This window comes from Trachurus japonicus, chromosome 20 (assembly GCF_045865225.1).
Source record: "Trachurus japonicus isolate A0001 chromosome 20, Traja_1.0".
Lineage (NCBI taxonomy): Eukaryota > Metazoa > Chordata > Actinopteri > Carangiformes > Carangidae > Trachurus > Trachurus japonicus.
This window is the reverse complement of record NC_140926.1, coordinates 5796140-5818856: the sequence shown is the minus strand read 5'-3', so window position 1 is coordinate 5818856 and position 22717 is coordinate 5796140. Positions and strand designations below refer to the sequence as shown.

At 39.6% G+C, this 22717-nt stretch overlaps 2 protein-coding genes across 7 annotated transcripts in view; one reads left to right on the top strand and one right to left on the bottom strand.

Moving 5' to 3' along the window:
- Positions 1 to 1631, bottom strand: part of mpp7a (MAGUK p55 scaffold protein 7a) — a 172232-nt gene extending 170601 nt beyond the window's left edge. For 3 of the 5 annotated variants that reach the window (XM_085764043.1, XM_085764044.1, XM_085764045.1), the window contains exon 1: positions 1381 to 1630. The gene's annotated coding sequence lies outside the window, so the exon portion shown is untranslated. Of the gene's footprint in view, positions 1 to 1380 lie in introns of all 5 variants that reach the window. The other 2 variants (XM_085764042.1, XM_085764041.1) reach the window with 2 other exon arrangements.
- Positions 1632 to 3984: 2353 nt separating this feature from the next.
- Positions 3985 to 22717, top strand: part of LOC146966272 (WW domain-containing adapter protein with coiled-coil-like) — a 33932-nt gene continuing 15199 nt past the window's right edge. Inside the window, exons 1-7 of one of the 2 annotated variants that reach the window (XM_085762654.1) lie at positions 3985 to 4232; positions 4469 to 4499; positions 5649 to 5841; positions 13483 to 13574; positions 14281 to 14396; positions 14528 to 14637; positions 20666 to 20935. In XM_085762654.1, the coding sequence (XP_085618780.1) occupies positions 4192 to 4232; positions 4469 to 4499; positions 5649 to 5841; positions 13483 to 13574; positions 14281 to 14396; positions 14528 to 14637; positions 20666 to 20935 (853 nt within the window). In that variant the 5' untranslated portion in view covers positions 3985 to 4191. The remainder of the gene's footprint in view (positions 4233 to 4468; positions 4500 to 5648; positions 5842 to 13482; positions 13575 to 14280; positions 14397 to 14527; positions 14638 to 20665; positions 20936 to 22717) is intronic. The other variant, XM_085762653.1, reaches the window with a different exon arrangement.

Genomic DNA, 22717 nt, shown 5'->3' with positions numbered 1-22717 from the left:
CTCCCTATAGCCATGCAGAGCTCCAGTCCAGCCATCCCTTCCCCTCCACCGAGTTTGGTGCATATCAAATAAACCTGCTGACAAATTAAAACAACCACTTTTTTAGGCAGAGATAATAAATTAGTGGAATGATATGTACAAAATTACACAGTACTTTGACATGTGAAATACCAATGAAACCAAATGAAGCGCTGTCATGCCTCATCATGTGACTCATGTCATTTGTAAAGATGCTCCCGTAAGCTCACATTACACAACCCATATGCATTTTTTCATAATCTCCACACTTCCTTCTCCTACTTATGTGACGGGCTAGGGTATGTGTGCATTTAACCAACTATTGTATGAGACCGACTGTAACTGTCACGAGGAACAAATGACTCAATGGAATGAAACATAATAGCATTTCCATTTCAACAAATTACCCCTGACATCCCCGAGGCCACTCTGAATTTTTACCACATTAAGAAATGGATAATATTGTGGGTTTTTGTCAGGGTGGGCTGTTATTATACTATTAGGCAACTTGATGTTAAAAAGTGAGGATACACAGCACAGGCCTCCCTCATTCAGAGATGAGCAACAATAATGGCTATATGGAAGAGTTATGGAAGATATTATAATATACAAATGCAAAGTATGCAAAACAAGTAGCAGGTATGGGATGTATAATAGAAGCTGGCCAAGTGCTCGGCGCTGTCAGCCAGTGACAAGCTCCGTGTCACCACACTTGACTCTGTCTGCAGGGGCACAAGGGCTCTGTATTATTCCCCTTGCATGGACAACACTGTATAACCTCACTTCCTGGACAGAGAGAGACAGAGAGAGAGAGGTGGGTGTGGGTGTTTTGTGGAAGTTGATGGGTTGTGTTGTTTTTTCTTCTCTTTGCCATTTTTGTTTTGTGTAAATGTTAGCATACTTACACACTTATCATTTCGTTTGTGTTTACAAGTGTCAGCTATGCGGTCCCTGGAGGCTCCTCCACCATTGTAATCATTATTATACAGTGTTAGCCCTGCATGCTGCACTAAGCTGCTTTCACCTCCCAGCCCACTTCAATAGGCTGTTACAAGACGACAGGTGAGCTTTCATTGAAACATACACCACTAGCCTACAAGTATAATTACAGCAACATTAAGTCTTAAAAAAGAGCATAAAGTTTGCTTTTCTATTGGATAAAAACCTGTTTGAACATGTACAGAGCTGCATGAGCACGCTGTCAGTTAATACGCCACTGGGTAGCCTGCTATACATGTCCCATTAAAAGAAAAATTAAATAATATAATGTTAATTTCGAGCATTTTATCATTTTAACTACCCGTCCTGTTTCCATTGTGCAGATAAGTTCATAGCTGGATACAATAAAATGTTGATACTCACTTTGCATCGGAGGTCGGAGTTGAATCGGCTCCTTCGCGATACAAACTTTTCAGTTCTGTTTATCTTCCGCTTTTGAAAAAACAAAAAGAAACAGAAAGAAACACCGCCGTTTTGTTTTTTTCCTTCTTCTACTTCTCCTCGTTTATCCTCCGTAACTCATCCCCCCGCTCTCTGTTAGTGCCTTCTATCTCCCGGACACAACCTTTCAAAAATGTTACGCCGCCTCGGCTTTCTCTCCACAAGACAGATAAAAGCTCCCGTCCAAGGCGCTGACTTGGAAACGGTTTGTTTGTTTAGACGCAGCGTTAGCGTGCTAGCGTGTGACGTACACGACGCTGATCTGAGATCTGTACCGAACGGGGCTTTCGCCACAGGCCCCGCCCCCTCCGTTCTCTCATTGGTCAGAATTCTTTAGGGCGTGTTCAGTTGTTTAATACCTGTATTTTCATTGGCTCCTAGCGCTGTCAATCATCCGCTGACGCTTCCATCGTAAAATCGCTCATCCGCAGTCAGGAGAAAACAAAACAACCGAACTGAAATTGTGTTTATTAAACAACTGCATTTCACAAACAGCTACTGAAGTTGGTGGGATATATAAACATATATTTATTTATTCTTCTTTTATTTTTTTTATGAAGTAATAGGCTATTTGCCTTCATTTCCTTCCCCTCCTACACATTTCAAACTAAGCTATAAAATGTAGTAATTTTATAATTTTTGAGAATTTCATATTTCAGATCCAAGCTTGCACTTATGGAGTATCTGTCAAGCTTTAGTCTTCTAGCTATGGAAAATAAATAGTGACAACGAAGATCTGTAATGTTTAGAAAAAAGCAAAATAATCAACTTAACTATTTTTTTAGGAAAGCTTATTCTATCATCTTTAAGATAGAAGGTCTTGTTATGTAAGCCTGTATTTGCTGGGTAAGTTTTGCTGCTTTAGCAGTATGTAAAAGTGGGTTGATACCTCCCCCTACAGGTCAAGTGTAAGAGAGAAAGCAACAAGTGCTCAAGGACAAGAGAAGACACTTTGCAGAAGATGTGCGTTAATTTTAGTACTCTTGAAATAAAATTAATAGGCTACATAAATCAGAATGAATCTTAAAACAGCTGCTTTGCAGCCACGTTCAAGGGTAGTTCAATCCTACTGAACACTTATTTGTGAGAAACCACAGACTTAGGAAACATCATATATTATTATCAGACTGAGCAGATGAACTCACAAAACCTGTTTCTAACCATGTATGTGTGTGTGTGAACAAGTTCCAGAAATGTGCTAACAATAGATGCACCCCTTTTCCGTGCCCCCTTGTCCCCACATTAAAGTGCGCTGTGTGCCAAAAACGCTGAACTGCAGCTTCTTTTGTGCTCACCCTGGGATATGATGAGGGACATATTGTCTGGGAACAATGGAGCCCTACAGCCCTCTTCTGACAGATACTCACTCTGAACCACTGATACAACCTTTTCAAAGCCACAAATTTGTGAAGAGGCTGCTTTGCATGCACTCTCAGTTTCATATGTTTCATATCCTAAACTGTGGACTTGTAAATGATCCACATATGCACTTATATGCCTCCCAACTATTTCACTTGTGGTGATATTTAATAAGTCTGTTATATATTATATGGAATATACGTATGTATATCTATTATAATTTTCTGCTATCCATCTTTTATTTCAGCTACAGACAGTACAACTGAAGTACTAAAAATCTGTGTGAAAATTCAAAATGTGACTTTAAAAATCATTTAAGTTTATTGGGATTCTGTGTAGCAAATATATTCATTGGAATAATAATTACATATTCCTTGTTTTGGAAAATCTCTTGATAAAGGTTTCCTGCGATATTCTAATAAAACCACTAGATGACAGCAGAAAACAAGTCACTGCCTGGCTGCTGTCTGTAAAATATTAATATTATGATGTTCATAGCGTTTGGTTCTTTGCTAAATGAATAGATTTTTTTTCATCTGTCAATTAAAAGTATTTTTAGAAAAAGAAAGTAACAGTTTATTCGATGCAGCAGCTCGATAAAACAGGTTTACAAGTTATTTTTGCAACTGTTCGGCTCCAGCCAGTGTGACCCGGATGTTGCCATCAGAAACGGAGAGGTGGGTTGCCATGTCCGTACACAACCCACATTTTATCAATCGTTTTTGATGGCTATTTCCTAAATACTGGATTTACATTGATTTATAATGGGCAAAATCTTAACACCTGGCAAGTAAAAACTGATATAAGCGAGTTTTGACAATCTATTTTAAATTAGTCAGTGTTATAACCTCAGTGTGAATTCAGCAACAAAAAAGAAAAGAAAAAAGCTGCTGCTAAATTAAAGAAAAATAAAATAATAATGAGGTTTTATATATAAGAAGTAAAAATAATAAGGCTTTGTATACAAGCAACAAAAATCCCACCCACCTTGTTATTGTTTTTTAATTCCATCACATTCAACTTTTCCTACAGTGCAGAGACTTTTTTTTTTTTTTTTTTTAGAGGAGGTGAATGTGGAATATCTGGCAACCCGCAGCACCACGGCTCCACTCACTGCTACGTTTTCTCGGCAGATAGAGAGAGACGCTGCTGTGCTGTGCTGCCTGTGTGTCTGAGTGGGAGATGGACTGAGGAGTGAGGGCGCTCTTCTCTTCCGACCAGTGCTACCGATAGATAGCATTGAGATACCCACCATAAGCTAGGCTAAAAAAAAAATAATAATAATAACGATTCCAGGTCGCTGAATCAACAAGAAAACATAGTTACCCTTATCAGTCTTTCACATCCCACTCCAAACACACTAACACGGCATTGATGGTAATGTATGCAAGGAAACAACCGAGACTCGGCGATGGGTAAAGATCTTTTTTTATTTAATTTTTTTATTTTAACGTTACTTATTCAGATTTTTTTCCTTTTCCTCGTATAGTAGCTACGCTTTGACAATCCGCCATTTTTTTTTCAACTGAAACCAAAATAAGTGTCTGGAAACTTGTGCTGTTGTTAAAGCTGTTGACACACTTTTTCCTCAACTGTTTCTCTTACTTTTTAAGCTCATAATTGTCTCTTTTTTATATATTTTTTCTTGCAGGTGCGACCGAAGAGATTCTCAGCCCTATCAGGTACTTGTTAGCTTCACCGTAGCCTGTTAGCATAGCTAGTAAATCAGATTAAAATGGATGGACACTCTAGCTCAGGCTTTGGAGAGCACAACAGGCCCCAACAACGGGGAAAATAACGCGAAAAGTACATGTTTTTTGTTTTAAAATAACACACAAGAGCTGTAAATATCCCCTAACGTAAATATCTTCAAGTAAACTGAACGTTTTCGTCGAAATGAGCCGTTTAAAAGAAGGCACAGGACGAGTTTTTATTGCTAATCATAGCCTGTTAGCTGCTAGTTAGCTTGCTTGTTAGCTAGCCCAGTCCGATTAGGGCCTGACCGCAGTCTGTCTGTCATTTTAAGGGATATAGCTAGCTAAGCTCTCAAAACATCAAACTACTCGAAATATATACGGCAAACAAATATGTTAACGTCGAGTCCCAATTCAGTTAATTGGCAGCAAAGTTGAGCAATACAAGTTGGACTGGTTAAAACGTCCTGTTTACATCGTCATTATCAGAAATTATAAATGTGTTAGTAGACATTAATGTCTTGTTTTCAAGAGAGAGACTACTAAATATCTACACTAGCATAGCTGTAATTGTAATTAATAATAATATATCAGAGAATTGACAAGTAAATATGCTTCTGCTGCATGTTCCTTAGAATAAAATAAAAGCTTCATAATTAAAACATTTTGCTCTGATCAACCTGCAGCTGAGCAATTCAGATCGTGACGAGCTTGTGTACTGATAAATTTTAACTGGCAATAAATATTGTCATTGTCACTGTAACCCATTTTCAAGATGAGCAGCTCCATCCCTTGGGATAAAATAATTAAACATCACATCAATCTGACACCTTTTTAATGGAGCTGATAGAGACATAAACAGTGTTTCTATGAGGTTTTCAAAGTCTCAAAGACAACTCATGTATGAAGCACTAATAAAAACAGATTCAATCTCAAAAACATATCAAAGTTTTGTGAATCACAACTAGGTGAATGGTGATTATTTCTCCAGATATCTAATATATCACAGCTTTGACGCATGTGCCAAAATGTTAAAGTTAATTTGAGAAGCTAAACGAGACCCTCTGATGATCTAACGATTAACACATGAGATGGTAGACCCTAGTGAAGAGTGTTTCTATAATTTTGTGTCCACAGACTCTCAAATACTCGTCCAAGAGCCATCCAGGAGGGGACCACCGACATGAAAAGATGCGAGACTCCTCAGATGTCACTCCTCCCTGCAAAATGCTCAGGAGGTCTGACAGCCCTGAAAACAAACACATTGACAGCACAGGGCACGGCAGAGCAAAGGCTGTCCACACACACCGCGCCAGAGACAGGGATGGAGGTGAGACACGGTGGTTATTGACAATAACAGGGGTGCAGCAGCGGCTTCAAAACAAATAGCTTTCTTTCACGGCTACAGATGAGGCTGTCACATAAGCATGTTAAGGAGGAGGTGGCGATGTTTTTACAACCAGTGCACCAGGTTTAAGATCTTCAACACTGGGGGTCTTTGCAACGGTTTTAATTAATTCTCAGATAAAAGTACAACCTTCCTTGATGCTTATTTATACAATGAAGCTGTAGGTATTTCAACTCTTGCGGTTAAAACAGATGCTCTGATTGACTTTATTAAGATGCTTTTTATGTTAACCGGTTAACTGAAATGCACCTGTCAGCAGCTGGTTTAACAGTCACTGTGGCACATCATGTAATAATAATAACCACAAACCTAGAAGATATGTGAACGTATAAAACCTTTGCTGCAGTGAAAAACATACAAGCCCTGTGATCTTATGATCTGTACTCGTTTTCATTTACAGTATGTCAGAAGAAAATTATATTTCTATTTCGGTGTTTGAAAATGTGGATTTCACCGAAAAGTCTCCAGTTTTAAGTTTTCTTGTGCCTTTTAATTATAACAAAACGCTGACATTAGGAAACTGTATTTCTGAAAAAAACAAACAAAACAAAACAGATTCACTGGCAGTTATTCAGTCAGATCTATGCATGTGACATAATTGTGGTGAGAGAGCAAGCATTATGATGTAGGTCATAAAGTTACTCGTGGTGGAGAGCAGTATGTTTGGTCGCTTACAGTTGATATTTTTTGTTTTGTGGTTTGTTCAGTGATGCATCAGTGAAACTCTTTGCGGACTATCATTGAACTGCTGAAGTTTCTGCTCTGTGTGCAACATCTCTGTCTGTCTCTTGGCACGAGAATATAAAACAACCGAGGCTGTACTAACAGAGAGGCCCATGGGGTTGGATGTTTTGTAGATCAAGAGTTAGAAAATATGACTCTGAGGAACACAATGAAGGTGGAGGAATTTAACTTTTTTTTTTTTTAGCTTTTTGAGACTGATGTTGTGTCTTAGGCTTCCGACACTGTCCGATTCAAGATGGATTTTAAATAAAAGTTTTATTATATTGGCAGAGCAATCCACTGCTCTGCTGTTTTCTGCACCCTGCAAGAATTTAACCTACAAATGTGTCATGACATTGCAGGTCAAGTGTTTACGGATAAAATACAATAAAGTTTAGAGAGTAATGTGTGATCAAAGCAGGACAGTGATCCTTTTCATAACAGCTGAGAACATACAGACGACCAAACATGGTGTAAGCTGCAATGATATCATAAAATACACATGGACGATTATTTTCTTAAACTGACACAACATCCAGTAAATTCAAACAAAGTCAATGTGAAAAAAGATTTGCCATTATCTCCCAAGATTTATCTCATTTCCAAGTTGAGTCACACAAATGTGAAAACAGATGAGTCAGTAATGCAAATCGGTATTAGCGTGCCTATCTGCAGTTTGTTATTGTAACCTTGTAAATGGGCGTTGGGTTTGAATTAAGAACGAGCCGCTTTGTAAATACAAGCCTCACTGTTTATCGCTTCTACCTGACCTATAGACGACAGAAGGCGTTGGGGTTGACGTGATCTACCTGCACTGGACGATCTCTCTTCCACGTCTCTGAGGGGCTTTTGCGCATCTTCAGCTTCATTGTTTTGGTTTTCTGGCCCCACAGCTTTTACAGTTGTGGTTGACTCACCACTGTCATCAGTCCTGTTTCCAGCAGCAGCAGCAGCAGCAGGCAGCTGTTCTCACCAACCAAGCTCTGCTAGACTCGGTGTTCCCTTTATCTGCCCGGCATTTAAAAAAACAAAAAAAACAAACGGCAACCAGCTCATGAACAGAGCGGAGCATGTAGTCGCAGCTGTTTCTCAGAAATCGGTGAAGCCCAAAACAGAGCGAGAAGAAGAGTGAATATAAATCACATGACAGCTCCTCTCTCTGCTCCAAACCAATAGTGTCTGCTTTAAATGAAGCTGTAAAATCAATTCTCATAACACTTTATAAAGCTGTTATATGGTAAATTGAGGCGTTGCAGCTCAACAGATTTGGCTAATCACATCAACATCCACTAGTATGTATATGATCTACTATAGTTTACATATTTATTAAACCCCAAAAGTTTAATCACTGCTAACCAGCCCATCGTTAACAGTTGAACTGCTGGCCCGTTTCTGCCCTGCAGTCTCAGTGAGCTTTACATTTTGCCACATGCACCAGTTCTGCACCAGAGTAGAATAAGATCCTCCGTCACCAGCTGCAGCCCATGACGGTGGAGTTTACGGTCCGTCTCAGGATGAGAGAGAGGCAGACTGGGAAGCGGCCGAACTTCCAAATAAAGTGCTTGGATGTACCACCTCATAAATAAACAACGCTGTCCAAATGAAAACAGTTTGTAAATAGTAGATGGCAACGGGGGTGAAGCACACAAATCACACCGACCACTTTTAACTGGGCAGGGGGAAAAAATCATTGTGCAGAGTGAGAAACCCTCTGCGTCAGATACATTCAGTAAATATTTTACATTTCCTACAGGTTAGGTAATTACAGAGCTCAGCTGTACCTGTGTTGGATTATATACAGATGTTCATTAAGACGAGGATGCTGTTGGTTTGTTAAAGTGCCACCGAACAAACAGCTTCAGCATCAGAGCAGCACAGGTTCAATTTAGCGGGTTAGAGGGAGATTTTCCTCTCCTCCGCCTTTTATCACTGATGGTCTCTGAGCTTGTTGTTGCCCGTTGGATGGAGACGCCACAGCATCGCCTCTGTGAAGTTAATCTTTGCATTTTTAAAGACATGTGAGAAACTTCGCTGTAAACTGCAGCAGCGTGACAGGCGTCACATCATTTGACATGTGACATTTGACACCCGTAACACACACACATGAAGGCACACTGGCTGCTTTGTGCAGATCCACAGAGTAAATGTTAAAGATTGCTCTTATACTTTTCATGGGGTTTTAAAGTTGTGTTTGCTGGATCAAATCGGTGTACGGACTGGTATAAAACAATGTACGCTGCCCCTTTGAGCCCATTTCCCTGTTATGAACCTGTTGCATGTTCAGTTCTTTCTTTAAAAGGATAAAAAAAAAAAGGTGTTAGAAAAGTCCAAACCACACAAGCCCATTAGTCTAATTTCAGCCACAGGTTTATAGTTTATACATCCGTCAGCTTCCTTCTTAAAACTGATCGTTAATTGCAATCTGGAGAATGTGTCTTCAATTATAAAACTTTGTCTTCAAAGCGAAAACTGCCATCTGTGAAGCTGAGGATGGGGTACTGTAATCGCGTGCTCTTAATGACTGTGCTGCAGCTGCGAGGACATTAAAGCGGTGACATAGTGTCACAGGCGACTTCAAGAGGACGTTTGAGTTTTATGTATTTATTTGTAATTAGTCTCGTCTGGTTAACAGGGAGAGATGTGGAGTTGAATTCACAAATATAACTGAACAATATCAGTGAGTTGAGTGAGTGATCAAAGCTCCACCATTGGTCAGTTGAAAGACACATGACTGAGATGGAGATTCCTCATTGGCTGTTGTTGTTTTATATTGGGAGGGTGTGTACAACCTGCAGTTTTAGACAATTTAATGCATTTAGAGACTTTTAAATAACTTTTTGGACAAACTCTGGGCCTCAGTGTGTGTCTGTGTGTGTTTCTGCTGGTCAATAAGGCTATGTTCACACTGCAGCTACAACTGACCTGAATCCGACTTTTTTTTTTTGCTCAAATGTGACCTATATCCGATTTGCTTTTGACAGTGTGAACAGCACAAATCGATTCAGATTCAGGCCACTTTGGCCGCGTTCAGACTGCCAGCCAAAATCCGATTTTTAGCCCATCCAGATTGGAACCGGATAGCTCTTTTGAAGTCTGAACAGTCCCAAATCACATGAAAAATCAGATTTTTGCAAAACGGATCGAAACCACCTTCGGGAGGTAGTTTAAAATCGCATTTGGACAGATGCGTCTCAGTCTGAACAGCTCCAAACACTCAGATCGGTTTTGACTGTCCGTGACGTCACTCTCCGCGGCGCTGTCACTGTGTTACAGGTCCCGTGAGCTCCAGTTAAATATCCATTTCCTTCTTGTTACTTTTCTTTTATAGCCTAGAAATCTAGACGCACCCTAGCGGCAGCAAATATATTTGCTCCGTAGGTGGGTCTAGAAACGAGCCATAGGAACTTTTTGAGTCTCGAACACCGTTTGTGTTCACCAATCACAGCGCTCTATCTGTTTAGAGAGTCATTGGGCGGGCTTGACATACATTTTAATTGGCTTGTCAGGCTAACGTCATCCTGCTCTTTGCTCTGATTAGTCGTAGCGCTACCCTATTGCGTGCAGAGGCAATAATATGGCCCAGTCTGAACAGAGCCAAATGCGATTTGGATATGAGAAGGAATCAGATTTGAATCAGATTTGCCTGCAGTCTGAACGCGGCCTTTCAAATCTGGTCCTGAATCGGATTCAGATCTGATTTTTTCCAATGCGACGCAGTGTGAACAGCTCAGGCGGATTTGATGCGACTTTACGTCACTTAACAATGTTTACCCTAGGTTTTGACCACATACACACAGACAGAGCAATAAAAAAACGGCTCGATAAAACGTTGGATAATTTGGCGAGCAGCAGCGTGTGTTTACCGACAACAGAACAGCTGTAGTGAGAACGTGAATGCTGAAGGAGAGGAGATTATGAATAAAAAAGGACACGTGGTGTTAAACTTTGGGACTATAATAACCTTGTTGACGTTGTTTCTTAATAAACCGGACACGGCCCAGCAGGTTGAGATATTTAGGGTATAAACTAAAGTAATGGTAGCCTAACTGAAACCAAAATACAGAGTTTGGCTCTTTTTCTTAGTTCTTTTCCTCCTTAGCAGCTTCTCAGACATTTTCCAGCTTCCATTTCACAGACATTTAGAAATAAAAGTGAAAATACTCATTCCCTCTATGTTTCCTGTACAACAGCTACAGTTGCTGCCTCGTTGTTGTTGCTCTTTTGCGCATGCGGGTCAGTTCGGCACTGCAAACCGTTCACACTGGAATCTGATATAGGCCACGTTTTAGATAGTAATGTGAACAGCCAAACAAAAAATCGAATCTAGGCAAAAGAAATCTGAATTGAGCATTATGACCTGCAGTGTGAACGTAGCCTAAGTGGCAAGCAGAGGTTGTGTGTGAAATGAAATAACAATATTCTGCTGTTTCTAACTTTTTATGTCGGTGAATATATCAAAATTTAGGGAATAATGTTTGTGAACATCAGGATTTCAGCAGCAGCTTGGAAGCTAAATACATAGCATCACCAGGACATGTAAATAAAAGCAGCTTTGTTGTTAATTTAGATAAATTATTTAGAGAAAATGAGGAAAGCGAACAGATGTAGAGCCGAAAGCACATGACACTTAATAGGATGCGACAACCATGTTATCAGATGTGTAATTTATTTTGCAGTGTTTGTCTAATAAATATCCAGTGAACGACACTCTGAGCAGCAGCTTTTCATATTCCTCACTTGCACGAGTGGGATTCACCGTCCGAACTCTGTTAACTGTACAAACGCTCGTCAGCTCACTCGTCTCAGCCTGATTTAATGCCACCTGGTCGTGACATTTGTGAGAAAATGACCTGTAAAAGGCCACCTGTCGGATTGTAGTCAACTCCATTCACAAAACTTGGTTAAATATTCAAGATTAAATCTTGTTTGTTTGAGTGCTTTATTCACAAGGCTCATCGACTTTGGAAACGGGTTTTAGAAAAGGTTTTAGATTGATGTGACGTTTAATTATTTGTATTATTTAAATTGCTCAGTTGTAGATTGATCAGAATAAGATGTTTTAATTGTGGAGCTTTTATTTTACCCTAAGGCACGTGCAGCAGATTGTGGTAGATGCTGTTTGTGTTTGTGTCTGTGGTGCTTGGTGCGTCTGCTGAAGGTGAAGAAAACCTTGTCTTTCATCGGAGCGTGTCCTTCCCTCGTTGTGGTCTCCCTCGCTGCCATATAATTATATTCCCGAAGCAATTCAGAAAATGTTACAAATGTCAAAATGGGTGGCCGAGGTTTCATTTGAAGCATCCAATAATAGTTGGCGCGGCAGAACCGAGAGGATGGGATGAGCACGAGCAGGTTCAGTCCTGCCGTCTGATTACTACACTTTACGGTTCCCATACCTGTGGTGGTGGCGGCTGAATTATTCTCACGGCTATTGAAAGAGACTGGGACAGGATGTTTAAATGGAGGCAAATGGGCGTAGCAACTGTTCAAATTAAAGCAGCTGCATTAATGAATATAATAATGTATATTACTGTGTAATTTTAGTTATTGAAATGTTAGGGAAGTGCCACTGTCATAACCAGATGTTCTGGGAAAATCCTGTAAAAGATAATGTCGTGTCTGAATCGGATGGTTTCGTGAACTTCCAATAACTCCCCACCCAACAGCTCTGAAAATATAGACTGTACAAACCATGGATGGATTGTATAACTAGAGATGTCACGATTATCAATTTTCTTGGTACGATTATTGATATAATTGAGGAATCGTTCCGATTAATTAACCCTGGCGTTAAATACAAGTAATCTTGACATCCCTGCTATAAACTTTATATACAACATATACTCACTGCTTGTTAATACAAAATTATTATTTTATGAGTTAGTTTACATCAGATTTGACACAATATCACATTGATTTCAACAGATATAAAACAAAACTTACACAAAAAAAACAGAATTTAAGTTTGTTTACATTGTTGAATTACCCCCAATTTCCACCGACTCCGTCTCTGCTGTCTCCATTGCGAATGCCGGAGCAATTCGCTCCCAGTGCGTCTCCGATCCCGACAGTAATACGCATCAATCCACATCAATAGATCGCCCCATACAGGAAGTCAAATGCACAGTACATCCGGCAAATTGACAAGTCATCAATCAGTCAGAAGGTCCTAAAACTCACAGGACGTCATGGATGAAAACACAATAATCATGGACAACGTTTTATGATACAACTCATCTGTTACAGAAAGTTACAAAAAAATCAATCATAGAGTAATGTTGAACAGCAGAACAACCTTTAGAAAAGCAAAGTGATCTGTTGTTTTCATGTTAATCTCGCTTTATACTTTATACATGGCTGTTACCACGATGGCTCGTAGTTTTCCCGTGGTCTCGGCTCTCCGGCTGCTCTGGGCTCAGGAGACGCGACGCATCCAGTGGGTGAGGGTTTGGTCTGGTCTGGTCTGGTTTGGCAAACAGAGCTTAACCACGTTGCAGTCTGAACTGAGCGCAGACGGAGATGGAGGATATTGGTGGAAATTGGGAGGGCTTATGGGGTTTGTTGTTTTCCTCTCGATTGAAACGGTGTCTTCTGAATCATAACAAAAGTCCACCCTGGAGTAAGAGTCAGATGTGTTTGGTGTAAAATGTGAAGTAATAGAAAACACAAGGAACTCTCGGCCTCTTTTATTTCATCAGAGAAGCTCTCAATGGTTTAAAAAAAAAACGTTTGTGCACAAAAGTGACTCCAGAAACTCTGTCAGACTTTTATATCCATGAAAAAGACGTGTTACGTTTGTTGTTACTGACCTTATCTTTTCTCGTCCTTGTGTTGTTGTTGCAGGGACCAGTTATTCCCCACAAGAAAACTCCCACAACCACAGCTCCCTTCATAGCTCCAACTCACATTCGAACCCCAGCAAGACCTCAGACACAGTAAGTGACGTCTCTCTACGATGCACCAAACATTGTTTTTCCTCCACTACAATATTTTTTTTTATATATATATATAGATATATACAGTATATACAGGAATTTTGCAAGGCACAGTTTTAATTGTTTCTTGGTGGTGGCTGTTTCTGCTTCTGCTGCTCAGTAGTTTCACAGTTGTTGCATCAAAGATGTAAAAGCGTTACAAAAATGCACCACCGCTGCTGAGATAACAATGATCACATCTTGGAAAATGTTATTTCATATTGTTGGAGCAAACCAAGGCTAAATAACTATTCTGACATTGTTCTCTTTTTATTTCCTCTCTGATTAATTACAATAAAAAAAATATTATTTACAGTAAATTGAATTGAATCAGCTAATCTTCCTCTAACATAGACATTCAGTAACCAGTTTATCAGGAACACCTAGGTAAAGCTTATCTCAGTATAATGCAGCAGACCCATCAAGTCTCTGAAATAGAGAATAAAGATTTTCATCCAGATAAAAAAAAAAAAGCCAGCTGAAGCGATCTGCCTTCAACCCCCAGTCTCTCTTGTAACATTTCAGGTTACATTACAAGCGCTTGCATCAGATCCTCTAAACACACACATGCACACACAATTGCTTTTTGTCTGGTCGGCCTCATAAAACCTAAACATTTGCTCCTTTTTCTTTCTTTCTTTTTTATTTTTTTTAAAATCTTTCACAGCCTTACGAACCTGGTGACGACTGGTCAGAGCACATCAGCTCATCCGGGAAGAAATACTATTACAACTGCAGGACAGAGGTGTCCCAGTGGGAGAAGCCCAAAGAGTGGCTGGAGAGGTAGCGCCACTCCTCATAACCTACTTTATATTCTTAATTAGTGTCACATAAGCTGCTTGCAACATGGATAAGATCTGTCTGTATGCATACTTCTACTACAACTGTGTGTGTGTGTGTGTGTGTTTCCCCAGAGAACAGAGGCAAAAGGAGGCAACAAAGATTGCAGTTGTCAACAGTTTCCCCAAAGACAGGGACTACAGAAGGGAGGCTATGCAGGCATCGGCAGCCCCCACTGGCTCGAGTAAGTCTCACACTTTTACACACACACATTTTGAGGTTTAGTTTAGTTTTTTATTCGATCTTTTGCACAAATTAACATCAATCACAATCAATCGATCTTCAAAAATACATTCCCTAGTTCAAACTTTGTTCATAAATATTACAAAGATTGAAAACGTGTAGGCTGAAGCTATCCAGCTTATCAGTGCCTAACCCTTTAATTCATAATTTCAGTTATGGTTTTAGTGTAACAGAGAGAAGCAGATATCTTATAATTAACAAATTGAGCCAAAATAAAGAAAAAATTAATACATAAACAGTACTACAGTTGCAGTCAAAACCCAATTGATCAATCCTATCATACTATGTTTTAATTCCTTTTTAAATTGTGTTAGGTTTTTGCTTTGTTTGAGATCCTCTTGCAAGCTATTCCACAGTTTTACTCCTGTATTTATTCTTGGTTGTTCGTTCGTGGTTCTTGGTTGGTTGGTTGGTTGTTGTGTTTTTTTTATCCTTTTTCAATCTGCAGCAGCTGATCTTGATGAATCACTGCTTGTTGTTTACGTTTCTCTAAACTTTTCTTCGTCGGCTGATCCGACATTTGAAAGAAAGAGCGATTTCCGTCTTTGTTTCCAAACTCCTTTTAAATCTCAAAGCCTCTAAGCCCTCAGCTAAAGCACCGTTGTTGTTGTCGTTGTAGTTGTTGCTGTTGGTTAGTCAGTCGATGATGATGACTGTTGTTGAGCTGACTCTTTGGCTAATGAATCTTAAGGAACTGCTTACCAAAAGACTGAGACTACAAGACAAATGGCTGCTGTGGTTTTTTAAAACGATGCACTGGGTTCTCTGCAATGAAACTAATCTGGTGACCACGATGCTGGACCAAATCCATCAGAGTCTTGGCCCAAGTGGCGTTTACTGTCGAGAGATGAAATGATTGTGTGTGAGAGGGCGATTTACTCTAATCATCTGTCATTAAGATCATTGAAAAAACATAATTTTTATGTGTGTGATTAGGATTGTCAGTGAGTTTTCTAAATCCAATTAGATTCAACCTCAGATTGTGAACATTAATATTTGATTGTGGGGAAGCAGAGAAAAATAAGCAGCAGCAACAGCGTCGGCAGCGCTACCTCGGCTTTGTGGCGTGGACCTGAGGCCGCCGCACCGACAGACAGAAATCAAATGTAGGTCAAGCTGAAACGAGCAAATAATTCAGCAACAACTGTGTGGTCAGGAGGACAACAACCCGATTCGGCTGCAGACGGAAAGTTTGGGAATATTTGGGAATAGATAAGGATGTTTTGCTAATTATGAAGTTACAGTTTCCTCAGCTCTGATTGTATTGGTTTATTACCCCTCTTATAGACTTGGATGGACATAGATATTTAAATGGTTCAGACCTGTGTTTTTTTTACAGAATAATTCAACAACCAGTTTCGAACTTCAGCAGGAACATTATAAAAACTGATTCTTGAGGCCGATGCCAGTGTTAGAGAGTGAAAAATTCCCACAACTTATCAATATAAACATAAATGTACTTCTTTCTTTTTTGTTTTACAATGATCCCTTTGATATGGTTTAAACATTTAGATTGGAGGCTCAACATTTTACTGTTTAACAATAAATAAGTTCAATTATTTAAAATGTCCTTATCACTGCAGTCATGTTTTAGAAGATATGATTTGTTTTCTCCAGTGGTTCAAGGACATTAGGGCTGCAACTAACGATTATTTTCCTCATCGATTAATCTGTAGATTAAGTAAACGATTAATCTATTAGTTGTTGGGTCAATAAAATGTTAAAAATGTTGAAAATGTCAATCAATGTTTCTTAAACCACAAGACGACGTCCTCAAATGTCTTGTTTTGTCCACAAACCAAAGAGAGACTCAGTTTATTGTCATAAAGGAACAAAGAAACCAGAAATATTCACATTTGAGAAGCTGAAATCAGAGAATCTGGACTTTTTTTTTCTCTTAAAAAACGAGTTGACTATTAATTTAATAATCAATTATTAATCGATTAATTGTTGCAGCTCTAAAGGACATCATTTCTAAATCAGACCTGAAAAGTTTGAAGGCTGTTGTGTTCATATCCTAAAACACACGAAAACTGATCAGTCTGAGAGAGGCTCATATGGGACGTGCTTCCAACAGTGAGAATAGTGTTATAATTGAGTTCAGGGCCACAGGTTGCTTTAAATTTGCGCCGTTTACCCAGCTCTCTGTTAAATTGTTGCTCATTGATCTTCATCCCCTTTTCATCCAAATTTAGCCGTTCTCCTCCGCCGTCCTTGAAGTCGCATCAATAATCAGCCTGGGAAATGATTTGTAATTGATATCCGCCGCATAGCGATGCAGTTCTGATTGTCGTCTGAGCATCGTCCTGTGTGTGTATCTCACTGGAAAGTATCTGTTTTCAATATTTCATCTTTTCAGTCCGTTTCCTCCTGCAGTCGCTCTGACACACAGAAACACACACACTCAGCTTCGTGTCACAGCAGTCGCCTAAAATTAAAGGTTTCACCAGGTCCAGTTTTCTGTTGTTTGAGAAAATCATTGGAGGCAGCTACAAGGCAATTTGTGGAAAAATGTCACAGATCGTATTTACTACACAGAGTTTTAATTGACAAGACAACGTCATTGATCAAGAATAACCTGTTGATGAGCAACCTATCGTATTAACCACCACGTTGTTGTTGTTAACGGTTACCTGATTCAGTTGTGTTTGTGTCATGCACCCAAAAAAATGACCCCATAGTTTTCTACATTCATTCATTTGCATTGACCTGCCATCGCCATGGTAATCGCCTCATTTATCACTTCACTATGGTCGGACAATACCACAGCGGGAAGGCGATGTACAAAGCTGCTGCTGCACACACACACGCTTAATATATAATAGAACAATATATTGCCTTTTATTTTGGCAGCTATTGCTAAAAGAGTCCCCGTCTGATTTGATTTCTACTTACATAAAATGTAAAAATGATGATTAGAGCTGGGGGTTGTTAAGAAAGTTCTATTCAATATCGATTTTGATTCTTTAGGCCGCAATTCGATTCATTGATTTAAATGCTTCGATATCGATTCAGTAATAAGTAGTAATACACAAATAAAGTACCTGTTGATGATTTTTAAATTCAAAAAAAGTAAACTTAAATTATAAATCTTTCCTTTAGGAGGTTCTAGTTTGAATTGAAATGTAAACAAAGGCACAAGATGTCCTTTATTTATAAAATAGTGCAACCATAGTTAAGCTGAGAAAGTGCCACAGCTTCTGAGACTACACGGTACGTTTTTGTCTGACATAAACAACCGGGAAATAATACATTGCAATGCATTGTGATGTGATTTTTATTGGTGCTTGAAAATATGATTTATTGGCTGGAGCATCCCTGCAGCATATTTTATCTTTATAATGTGATTATGGTTGTATTTTTGTCTTAATTTCAGAGAAGATGTCAGAGCTTTATTCATAAACTTTTTCCAGTTCTGATTTGAGGAACTGATGAGCTAATAAGATGAAAACATTTGCAAACTTTATCACTGCAAAAGTCAAATAATCATTGGGCGAAGCCGTGTGTAGTATGTGTGAGACACTTGAGGTTAGAAACATCCACAGGTTCGTTTAGCTTTGATGTTAATGATCATTAACAGAAGCAGCAGCGTAGAAAACGTCCTGCTGCTGTTTCTGCTTCTGCTTCTTCTCATGTTGTTGCTTCGCTGCTGAGCGTCGCCCTCGGTTGTTGAAGAAAAAAGTGACAAACGTCGTCTGTGGTTCGTCCCGTCAGCTGTTGCTAATTAATGTTAATTCAGTCAGTGACTTGATGACAGCTCTAAATTAAACTTGGCTTGTTGTTGGTTTGCGTGTGTGTGTATTGCTCTGCACACCACTGTCAGTAATGGTCAAAGACGCTCCACCCTTTAACAACACTGTAAAACCATGAATGAACTGATATTTTGGTTCAGAAAGAGTGAGACGTCTTGTTCATATTGAGTGACTGATGTTTGCATGCTAGTTACTGCAGCATTTTTTTTTAAATTTGGGTTTACTTGCACATCAGCTATGGGAATATTACCATTTCCAAATGAATCGGCATATTATGAATCACAGCGTCTGACGTAGGTGCGTTCTTTATTTTATCGTCATTACAGTGTTTCCGCTCATCCAAATCCATATAATTTGATAATATTCGGTTTTCTGAAAACATTAAGCCCTGAAATGACACCTCAAGTTTATATCAGTTTACACATGCGATGCTAATTATAACATGTTTCACTAAAAAAATTGGCAGCTGCTGGAAAATGCTGTGTAAACCAGCAGTAGGATTATTTTATGAAGTGATCAGAAACTGCTGTTCACATGGAAATGTCTCATTTGCAATATGATCTTATTTGCTTGCTTTGCATGTAGAAAAAAAATAGTCAGTGGTTTGGCAACTGGTTAAAATGAGGGAAACAACTTAAGTGTGGTGTCTGTTTTAACTTTTCTAGTCATTTCCTTACTGAGAAATTTTATTCTAAGAAATGGAAATCTTGAGCGTTTAATGCAGTTTTTAGTTTTTAATGACCAGTTGTTCACATGGGAAGGTCACGGTGTCGTTTGTGTTTCTAGGAACAATAATAATCAATTAGATTTCACATGGATTGGTGGATATTGTTTATCCAGGAGTCGTCGTACTCTTTCCATCTCTCAGATTGTGCAGGCTCAGAATTTGTTGGACGACCTGCCTGTTGTTGTGTTTTTCCTTCTTTCTTTTTTTTGTTCCTCATGTGGGACTATAAACCTTTTGAAGGTTGTTCTCACTGAGCCAAGTGCTCTGAAATGTTCCATGTATTTTGCATTAGATGAGCCACAAAGAATAATGAAAGTAGCATCCTCCAGCACAAGGCCAGATTTATATTTCACAAGCAGCTGCTGAGACTGATACTCAGCCAGCGAAAAAATTAATATACATCATCAAGAAGGAACTACACTTATTTCTTTTAACATGTTCGAAATAAACTGAAACTAACCAACTAAAAATAATACAGTAATGGACCGACATAACAAATAAATACTTTACAAAGACAACACATGAAAGATAAAAGTAATTGAAAATGAAAATAATTAGATTTTTCAGTGGGAAGAAGTGAAACTTATTTACTCTCACCCCCTATTCATAAATTAACTATCAAGCTTCCTTGTCATTATAATCTATATGAATGAATGAATTTGAAAAAGACTAAACAGTCCTTCCTGTTGGTGTTACCTGCCATACAAGTGTGACATAAATAAACAATTTTAGAGTACTCAACTATATATCGCTCTTCGTCTCATTGCCCAAGCCTTTTCAAGAAATAAAGAAAATGCAAATATATTCAACTGAGAAAGATGTTTTAGCTTCTCAGCATCGTCTAACCACACAAATTCATTATTTGGATCTACCTTACTAAACAATTTTTGTCTTTATAGAGTCATAAAAAAAATCTATAAGTCAATTTATAAGTCAATTTAGCTGGATTTATTCCAATATATTATCACTAATCTTCATCTCTCTTATCTCTAATATATAGGCATATACATATACAACTGCTCAAAAAAATTAAGGGAACACTTAAACAACACATTGTAACTCCAAGTATATCACACCCGTGTGAAATCAACCTGGGATGATAATTTTGATTATGTTATTTTGTTCTCAACACACTCTACTATATATTGAATAACGGTTTTAAACTGCAATATTTCATTAATTGAGATCTAAGATGTGTTGAGATCTAAGATGTGTTGTTTAAGTGTTCCCTTTATTTTTTTGAGCAGTGTATAAAGACATAAACACATATACAAAGAAAAATAAGTAAGTAAATGCCAATAATAAGCACCTTGTAATTGTCAAACCTCATTCCTGTACATATAGAAAATCATTTCTTTGTACTTCTTTTTGAACTGGATTATGTTTGGCAAATATAGTTTATTTCCACAGACAGGAACACAGAAGCTCCTTCTTGTTGTGCGTGTATTCTGGATTTCACTCACGTGTCGCCCACTCTCGCCCCCTCACAGAGTCGTCCCAGGCGGAGAAGCCCTCGGCGACGCTCTCCTCCCAGTCCCAGTCCCAGTCGTCGTCATCATCCTCAGGCTCAGGGAGCTTGAACCCGTCATCGGGGCCGCCCGGCTCGTCGTCGGCGTCCACGGTGCCCGTGTCTCCGGTCCTGCAGTCGCCCGCCCCTCCGCTGCTCCAAGACCCCACCCTGCTCCGCCAGCTCCTCCCAGCACTTCAGACCGCGCTGCAGCTCAACAACGCCAGCGTGGACATGGCGAAAATCAACGAAGGTAAGAAACGACGCAGATCTATAGGCGCGTTCCCACTGAAGCAGTTCCTGGTATAGAGAGACGATTTTTACGGGAACCATTCGGACTCTTGAGGCGACGTGCAACGGTTTCGATCATTGTGCTGCATTTTTTTGTTTCCTGCTCTGGTTGTTGTTGGTTTTTCTGGCAGTATAGACGCTTTCTAATAATACCGGGTTGTAAAAATGTTGTTTTGATCTTTGCTGTCCACTTATCATATGTCTTTCATTAAAGGGATGGTTCAACATCTTGGCAAACTGGCCCATTGCCATAATCCCTATAGTCATAGCAGTAGGTTTGTTACCTTTAATTGTCGGTGCAAGCTATTTTTAGAACGGCGGAGCAGAGCTGTGAGCTGCTCAGAGCTACGCTACGGAGGCTAATGGGATTTCTTTGGTTTCCCTCATCAAACTCATCAAATATACAATCCAACAACTCCACAACGCTCTGGTGGACAAGTTGTGAGCTGCACATTCACCACGCTATGAGATAATAACACAACGTTACCAGACAGAGTTGTTTTAGAGGTAAATGCAGAGACTGCTTGATGAAAAACTGTCCCGACGAGAGCGGTTTTGCATGAATTTCCCTCTAAAACAACTCTGTCTGGTAAAGTTCTGTTATTATCTCATAGCGTGGTGAATGTGCAGGTCACAACTTGTCCACCAGAGCGTTGTGGAGTTGTTGGATTGTGTATTTGATCAGGGTCAAATTGACCAAGACAGTAATATTTATGACATAATGATTCCTTGTTTCCAGTCTGCAGTACACTATGTAATCATGAGTCATCAGCAGCCTGTTATACTCTGTGTCTGAGGGATGCAAGGGGAGGCCTTATTCCATTCAGAAACATGTCTACATCCATACGCTTTGATCAGCACCGAGTAAAACCTCAAGCCTGACCCGGAGTTTTTCGGGGCAGGGACTCGTTTAGGGCCCGTAAAATTACCTCGACGTTCCTGCAGTGGAAACGGCGCCTTAAGATGCAGATTATTCACGTTCAGGCTGCTGCTGCGGCTGCTGCATCTGCTGTCGGCTGTTTGTCTAGACGACGACATGATGATCTGGTTCTGTCCTGCTGGTCTGAGCTCAGTTGCGTCTGATTCACTGTACGATTTTTAGTCAATCATCTGCAGTGTGAAGCCAAAGCTCACGATCGTTGTGCTCACACTGTACGAGTAAAAACAAAAAGGCCTGTTGCCCCCCATGTGCACCATCGTCACTATTGACAAGTGTCAATAAAGATTTGTTTGAAAGCTCAGTGGCAGAAGAAGCTGCTTTGTGCATCAGTGCTTTTTACTCTCGTTCATATCGGCTGTGATGATGATGGGAGGAGGAAGAGGAGGAAGAGGAGGCAGCAGCAGCTCGACCAACCTGGCCTCCATATTTTTGTCTCTCTCCAGCGTCGTGTTGCCATGGCGTTTTCAGACGTTGTGTTAGTCACTTCATGCAGGCGTAGTGAGAAAAAAAAGACACTGTTGTTGGGGAATTGACTCCTTGCTCTGCTTCATCTGTGTGTGTGTGAGAGGCTGAGGTCGACCGACCAACATTTATTATGACACGTCAGACATTTGGTCCAATGGTTGTTCAGGAGCAGAGCCCAGTTGTTCAGAAGTAATCTGATTAGATTTTGGTTGTTTAAGACTAAAAATGGATTCTGGGATCGGATTGGATCACGTAATCCAGTCTTGGTTTTAATCTGGATCAAACCCGTTACCCTCAGTTTGTGTTGTTCAAAACTTTTTAGTAGGATCTGGAAAACTT